The sequence below is a fragment of the Nicrophorus vespilloides genome, unplaced genomic scaffold (assembly GCF_001412225.1).
Source record: "Nicrophorus vespilloides isolate i.1.1-1 unplaced genomic scaffold, Nicve_v1.0, whole genome shotgun sequence".
Classification (NCBI taxonomy): domain Eukaryota; kingdom Metazoa; phylum Arthropoda; class Insecta; order Coleoptera; family Silphidae; genus Nicrophorus; species Nicrophorus vespilloides.
The window spans coordinates 3,444-11,194 of record NW_017099691.1 but is presented as its reverse complement, the minus strand read 5'-3'; the positions used below and the strand labels follow the sequence as shown (position 1 = coordinate 11,194).

General features: G+C 30.7%; 1 protein-coding gene across 1 annotated transcript; it reads left to right on the top strand.

Annotated features, from left to right (window-relative positions):
* Positions 1-515: 515 nt before the first annotated feature.
* On the top strand, positions 516-6,127 carry LOC108565238 (transcription factor TBF1-like; the record flags this gene model as incomplete). The annotated part of the gene is made up of 2 exons (XM_017924584.1): positions 516-1,149; positions 5,936-6,127. Coding segments are annotated over exons 1-2 (460 nt in total), but the record flags the coding sequence as incomplete, so codon positions are not given.
* Between the last annotated feature and the right edge of the window lie 1,624 nt (positions 6,128-7,751).

The window sequence follows — 7,751 nt, the reverse complement described above, 5'->3', positions numbered from 1 at the left end:
GCAAATTTCAATTTAGTAAATTTTTTGCGTTTATTTAAGTCTGATTATAAATCTTTAAAACATAATCATTTACAAGTTTATATAAAGTTTATTACGTTTATTATTAATGATCATAGCTACCTTTGAGAGTAATTAACTATTAGTACAGGCGTTTCGTAATGTTAAGAAGGTGTAAGAGAGAAAGAGGGAGAGATGAAGAAGAAAAAAGTATGTAGATTAATCAAAGGAGTTTAAAAATAGAAGATTTTTGAGCGCGCGTGCTTTGATCAGGTTATTAAGAAACAAAATATTATATGTATAAAGTATATGAAGATCGAAAGGCGCGAAATGTATGTATTTGGTTGCATAAACAGGCAGGGCGATATTGATTGATGGAGGTTCGGTAGGATTCTCAGTTTAACCGACGGTCGGCGCGTCGAAAGATTAACTGGGGGGGAAAAATAAAAATGAGTCCAGAAATAGAGAGAGAGAGAACTTTAAGAAGTTTTCACAACTTTAATATCATCATCATCATCATCGTTGTATTGAATAGAGAAACAAAATCTATTTCTTTCTTTTTCTTTTCTATCTATTTGCAGATCCACTAACCCATACACACACACGACTAACCCGCTTTCAAAGAGAAAAAAAACTAAAAGAAAACATCTTTGGCTGTATTGATTTTGGAGGAGAAGGAGGAGGATGAGGATGGTCGGCGATGGTTCTGAATGTCGGTGAATGTTCCGGTTATGTGAAGGAGGAACGGAGGTGTGAAGAAGTGCGCCCTGCATGAACACACATACACACACTCACTCAAACTCACACTGAATAACTACACTTGAATACGGACGAGCACTCACGCACATAAAGACACGAGCACAAACACCCATGATGCAGGGCGCATGATGTACCCCATGGTGCAGCGGGACCAGCAACAACCTCAAGAACCTGAGCCAAGACAGTCGCAGTCGCAGCCTCGACATCAGCAGGAGGCGGCGGCTTGTCTTCAGCATCAGCATCAGCAACAGCAGAAGAATCAACAGCAGCAGCAGGACGACCCGGAGAGCCAGGAGGACCCAGATGCTCCGAAGACGAGGGTCAAAAGACCTCTATTCCGGAGGGTCTACAACTACGTGAGGGAGGCCTGGACCGGCGTCAAATCCGCTTTAGGTAATACACTACTCTCTCTCTCTCTCTCTCTCTCCCTCTCTCGGCACACATACACACACAATTACAGAGCCCCCTTCTCTTTTTATAACCGTAATCTATATAGTATAGATGGACGCATAGTTATGAGAAAACTTCAGTCATGCCTCCTCATTCGATCCGTCGGGCGCGTCTCCACCATGAGGCGCTTCTACATAATCGGTATAAAGACTTTCAACAGAAAGAAAATAAAATCGAAATACGCACACGCTTCGCAATAATAAATAACTAAATCATTCACGTGATGCAACATTAAGCCATCATCATCATCCTACATCCGCAAGGTACGCAACGCGCTAACCGTTTTGGGCGAAATTTAGTGCTCCTCCTCCGCAAAGTTTGTTTGTCTTTCGCTGGACCGTAAATAAATAGCTTCGGAAGGGCCATAAAATCGTTGCGCGCCAATTAAATATTTACACTTTTTCTTCTCTCTCTCTCTATGTAGGCGAGTCACTTAACGCGAAATTGGGAAACGCTAAACGACTAAATAAATAACATACCTCTAAATTTAGCATTTACAGCATTAACAACAATACTCTACGTCCCAATACGCATTTTCCAATCTTGCTTTCATAAGAAATTCACTGTATAGAGTTCTTTCTTCTTAATCTTAATCCAAACGCATTTCCACTTGTAACTACATTTTCTTAATCGTAACAGTTTCCTGCTTAAAATCATCAATTTTCTAATCATTTCCACTTCTAACTACAATTTCTTAATCGCAACATTTTCCTGCTTAAAATCATCAATTTTCTAATCATTTCCACTTGTAACTACAATTTCTTAATCGTAACATTTTCTTGCTTAAAATAATCAATTTTCTAAACGCATTTCCACTTGTAACTACAATTTCTTAATCGCAACAGTTTCCTGCTTAAAATCATCAATTTTCCAAACGCATTTCCACTTGGAACTACAATTTCTTAATCGTAACATTTTCCTGCTTAAAATCATCAATTTTCCAAAAACATTTCCACTTGTAACTACATTTTCTTAATCGCAACATTTCCCTGCTTAAAATCATCAATTTTCCAAACATTTCCACTTGTAACTACAATTTCTTAATCGCAACATTTTCCTGCTTAAAATCATCAATTTTCCAAAAACATTTCCACTTGTAACTACAATTTCTTAATTGCAACAGTTTCCTAATTAAAATCATCAATTATCCAAACGCATTTCCACAATATTTCCTGTATTTTAATTTTATTTCATTTCAATATAGTTTATTATTAATTTAGAATTAATATTTGAGAAATAGTTTATGTTTTTAGTAGACTAGAAGAAAATATGTTAGCTAAAGTAACTTTACGACTAATATGGAATTATAAGGAAGACTAAAGCTTTTTCTTCCTTCCTAATTATAAAAACTATAAATTTTCTTAATAACAATAGTTTTCTGTTTCAACTAATTTCATAGTTTTCAATTTCAATTCACAATCAATTGCTTTTTACATAAATTTATCATTATTTGTATATAGAAATATATAATTTCCTAAAAAAATATAAGCAAAAGTAATTAAGTTTCTTTTAATTATAAAATTGCACTTAATAATCTTTAAAATTCGATTCTTTTCTGCTCTTCTCCAATTATTTACAAATCGAAATTTAGTTACAAAACTTTCAATAATGTAATATCAAATTATTAATTATCAGTTTTTTTTTCAATATTTGCTTATATTTTTTGCTCTTCTGAAATCAATTAACAACAATAACAACATTTGTTTTGTATAATTTTTAACAATTATTAAGTTTTTAATTACATTTATACATTTATTACATTTTTTTTAGTAATCAATGAGAAATTAATTTGCTTTTATAATTAAAAGTTTTTGAAACAAACCAAACTAAAAATATGTTTATTTTAATTCCAATATGATAAGATAATTCTGTTATTGCTATTTGCTACAACTATTGAGTATTTTCAAAAATAATTCATGAAGATTTTCATAGAAATTGAATTAATTTATTTAAATAAACAGATGGAATTTCTCAAAGTTAAAAGTAAATTAATTTAATACAAATTACCTTTATTTTTCGTTTTTTTGCATGAAATATGTTTATTATATATGCATTAAGCTATATACGAAAATCTAAAATTCTAATTGAAATGTTTCGCTTTCAAAATTGTTTGTCTGCATAAATATTTACTCTAACTCTGTTTATATTTCTCTCTTATTTCTCTCTTATTTTTTTTTGTATCTTTATCATTCGCTCTTCCCCCTTGTGACTTATTTATGCGTTCGAAAATTTCCATGCAGATGTTTTCGTTGCTCGCGACGAAGAAAATTTAATATTTCACGAATGGAGACGAAGAAGCATATTTAGTCGTCTATTTGCTTAATAAAAATCGCGGCGAGACTTCCTTTTCCTTCATCCTTCCTTCCTCCCTTCCACAGGAACTATAAACATCTTATTGGAATTCCCTATTACATTTTTATGCAACTCCTCGACGATATTTGCATAGCAGATTGCTTTTTCCTAGACGAACACCAACATCTAACCGATTTCTGCACACATCCACATTTTCACTGCTTTTTTGATGAATTACATAGTTTCAAACAAGAAATCATACTAATTAATCTACATTATTAAATCGTAACTCAATTAATCATTTTACTTAAATTATTCCAAAAAGTACTAAGATTTTTAGCTTCTTATAAAACTTTATTCTTTCTAGAAACAAAATTACAAATTTTGTTCCAATTTATGACTAAAAACAAACAACTAAAAATCTGAATTATGATGGAATTATATAATTTTATCAAAACTACACCCAAATTTCATAAAAAGTTTACAAATTTATTACAAATCTTCTATTATTCGAAAAAAATGACTAAGATTTTTAGCTTCTTATCAAATTTCATTATTTTTGCAAACAAAGTTACAATTTTTGTTCCAATTTATGGCTAAAAACAAATATTTACCTGAAATTATGATGGAATTATATAATTTTACCAAAAATACACCTAATTTTCATCAAAACTTTACAAATTCATTACAAATCTTCTGATATTCTAAAAAATTACTAAGGTTTTTAGCTTTCTATCAAACTTCATTCTTTCTACAAACAAAATTACAATTTTTGTTCCAATTTAAGACTAAAAACAAACATTTACGTGAATTATGATGAAATTATATAATTCTACCAAAAAATACACCTAAATTTCATTAAAAGTTTACAAATTTATTACAAATCTTCCAAACATTTACTAAGATTTTTCTGTTATTTCAAAAAAAAAATGCTCAAATTTTTAGCTTTTTATGAAACTTTATTATTTCAAACTAGAATTAATCTACAAACAACATTACAATTTTTGTTCCAATTTATGATTAGAAACAAACATTTACAATTTTACTTTCAATTTAATACTAGAAACAAACATTTACCTGAATTATGATGGAATTATATAATTTTAACAAAAGTACACCTAAATTTCATCAAAAGTTTACAAATGTATAACAAATCTTCTGTTATTACAAAAATTTACTAAGATTTATAGCTTTTTATCAAACTTTATTATTTCTACAAACAACATTACAATTTATGACTAGAAACAAACATTTACCTAAATTATGATGGACTTATATAATTCTACTAAAACTACACATAAATTTCATCTAAAGTTTACAAATTTATTACAAATCTTCTGTTATTCCAAAAAAACTAAGATTTTTAGCTTCTTATTAAACTTAATTCTTTCTACAAACAACAATACAATTTTTGTTCCAATTTAAGACTAAAACCAAACATTTATCTGAATTATATAATTTTACCAAAAATACACTTAACATTCATCAAAACTTTACAAATTCATTACAAATCTTCTGTAATTTTTCAACGTTCAAATGATTTTTTTTTATTATTTTCATATTACAAAACTGTGATTAATAATTGTGCCGTGGGACGTACGAAGCTGCTGCCGTCGCCGCCGTTGTTGTAATTCTGTACCGTGGATTTAGTTACGCAACACGCGTGGAATTGTTTCAGGAAAGTTAATAAACGCGACGGCTGTAAATCCTTTTCACCTCCTTCCTACCAACCAACTCCCCTTTTTCCAGCCTCAGGCACCGAAGGTTCTTGTTATTTTCTTTATATATATATATACAAACGCGGTGGCCATAAATTACGCAAGTTGCGAGCCGAGGGATTCGTTTTAATTATGATAAACTCGAGACGGCGACTCCGGAATTTCGATTCCATCAAATATTAAATTACGACAATTTTCGCTTCTTTTTTTTTATCAGCAACAAGATTTGTGTGTTGATGTAAGAATTTGCAAGGAATTAATGTTTGATTTGACTTTAAAAAGTGTATTTTTTTTTTGATCTAGTGCACGCTTCAATCAAATTAACTTTAGTATGCGCTTTTCATCATCATCATCATCGAGAATAAACGGAATTTGTTGAATATTCAACGGATGATAATAGCATTGAAATGTTGTGTGTTTCGCAACTAAAACTTCATGAGCATACACACGGTTGGTGTTGGAAAAGGTCCTCTTTCCAACAATCCATCCATCTGGGGGCTTCGGTTTTAATTAAAATGATGGAATGCCGCCTCTATTAGAGAGACCCGTTCATTTAGCTAAAAGCGTCCGTAATCACATTATTATTGCTAGACGACTCGACTCGTCGTGTGAGTGAGTGCACCACCGTTTTTAGGTGGTAAAGAATCGATCATCGTCGCCATCAAATGGAACGGATGGAGAGAATTCATGCTTCTTCATCTTGTATGTTTCTTTCGTAGATTCCGAGCTCGAAGATTTGGAGACTCCACCGAGGTACAGGCCCGACAGTTTGGAGTCTCTCTGCAGGGCGACGAGATTCACTCAGGCGGAGATCAAGAGGATCTACAGGGGGTTCAAGGCCGAGTGTCCAACAGGTGTGGTCAAGGAGGAAACCTTCAAGATGATTTACGCTCAGTTCTTCCCACAAGGCGGTAAGTCAACAAAAAAAAATAAACATTACGTGCGTGTGCACTTCACTTACGCATCTATCATTTCTGAATTGTTATTGAAAATCTTTGCAAATGATTACCAACACTTTCCTAACAAAATAATTTCTTAAGTTCTTAGGAATAGTTTCTGCAAAATATGAACTATCTCAACTAAATAAAACGAGAAATAAGTCGAAACATTACGTAACTATTGTTATATCAGTAGATTACTCAATTGTGACAGCCTATACCAAAAGAACAGCATATAACACAAATTTGACAGTATACTCATTTGAAAGGTTATAGTTTTAGCTTTAATCTATATCATGAATGATTTAATTATCGTAATTAGTTATAGAATAATTAAGTAAATAGTGAAGGCCTGTTTTTTTAATCTATCATTTCTGAATTTGTTTTGAAGATCTTTGCAAATGATTAACAATACTTAATTTCCAACCAAAATAATTTATAAAGTTCTTCGGAATAGTTTCTGCAAAAAGAATGAACATTCTCAACTAAATAAACCAAGAAATAAGTCGAAAAAATCATTATACCAACATCAGCATTACGTAACTATTATTATATCAGTAAATTACTAAATTTTGGTAGCCTATAACGAAAGAACAGCGCATAGCACAAATTTGATAGTACACTCGTTTAAAAGGCTAGAGTTTTAGCTTTAAGCAATATCTTGAATGATCTAATTATCTTAATTAGTTATGGAATAATTAAGTAAATAGTGAAGACATGTTTTTTTTAATCTATCATTTCAGTTTTTTTTCTAGAAAATCTTTGCCAATGATTACCAACACTTAATTTCCAAGGAAAATAATTTCTTAAGTGCTTTGAAATAGTTAATGTACAAAATGAACATTCTCAACAAAATTAAGCGAGAAATAAGTCGAAAAAATCATTATACCAACACCAACATTACGTAACTACTGTTATATCAGTAGATTACTCAATTTTGACAGCCTATAATAAAAGAATAGAGCATAGCACAAATTTGACACTATAATCGTTTCAAAGACTATAGTTTTAGCTTTAATCTATATCTTGAATGATCTAATTATCGTAATTAGTTATAGAATAATTAAGTAAATTGTCAAGACATGTTTTTTTTACTCCATCATTTCTGAATTTTTCTAGAAAATCTTTGAGAATGATTACCAACACTTAATTTCCAAGCAAAATAATTTCTTAAGTGCTTAGGAATAGTTTCTGTGAAAGATGAACATTCTCAACTAAATAAAACGAGAAATTACGTAACTATTTTTATATCAGTAGATTACTCAATTTTGACAGCCTATAACAAAAGAACAGCGCATAGCACAAATTTGATAGTATACTCGTTTCAAAGACTACAGTTTTAGCTTTAATCGGTATCTTAAATGATCTAATTATCGTAATTAGTTATGGAATAATTAAGTAAATAGTAAAAACATGTTTTTTTTAATCTATCATTTCTGTTTTTTTTTTCTAGAAAATCTTTGCCAATGATTACCAACACTTAATTTCCAAGGAAAATAATTTCTTACGTAACTATTGTAATATCAGTAGATTACGCAATTTTGAGAGCCTATAACAAAATAACAGAGCATTGCACAAATTTGACTGTATACTTTAT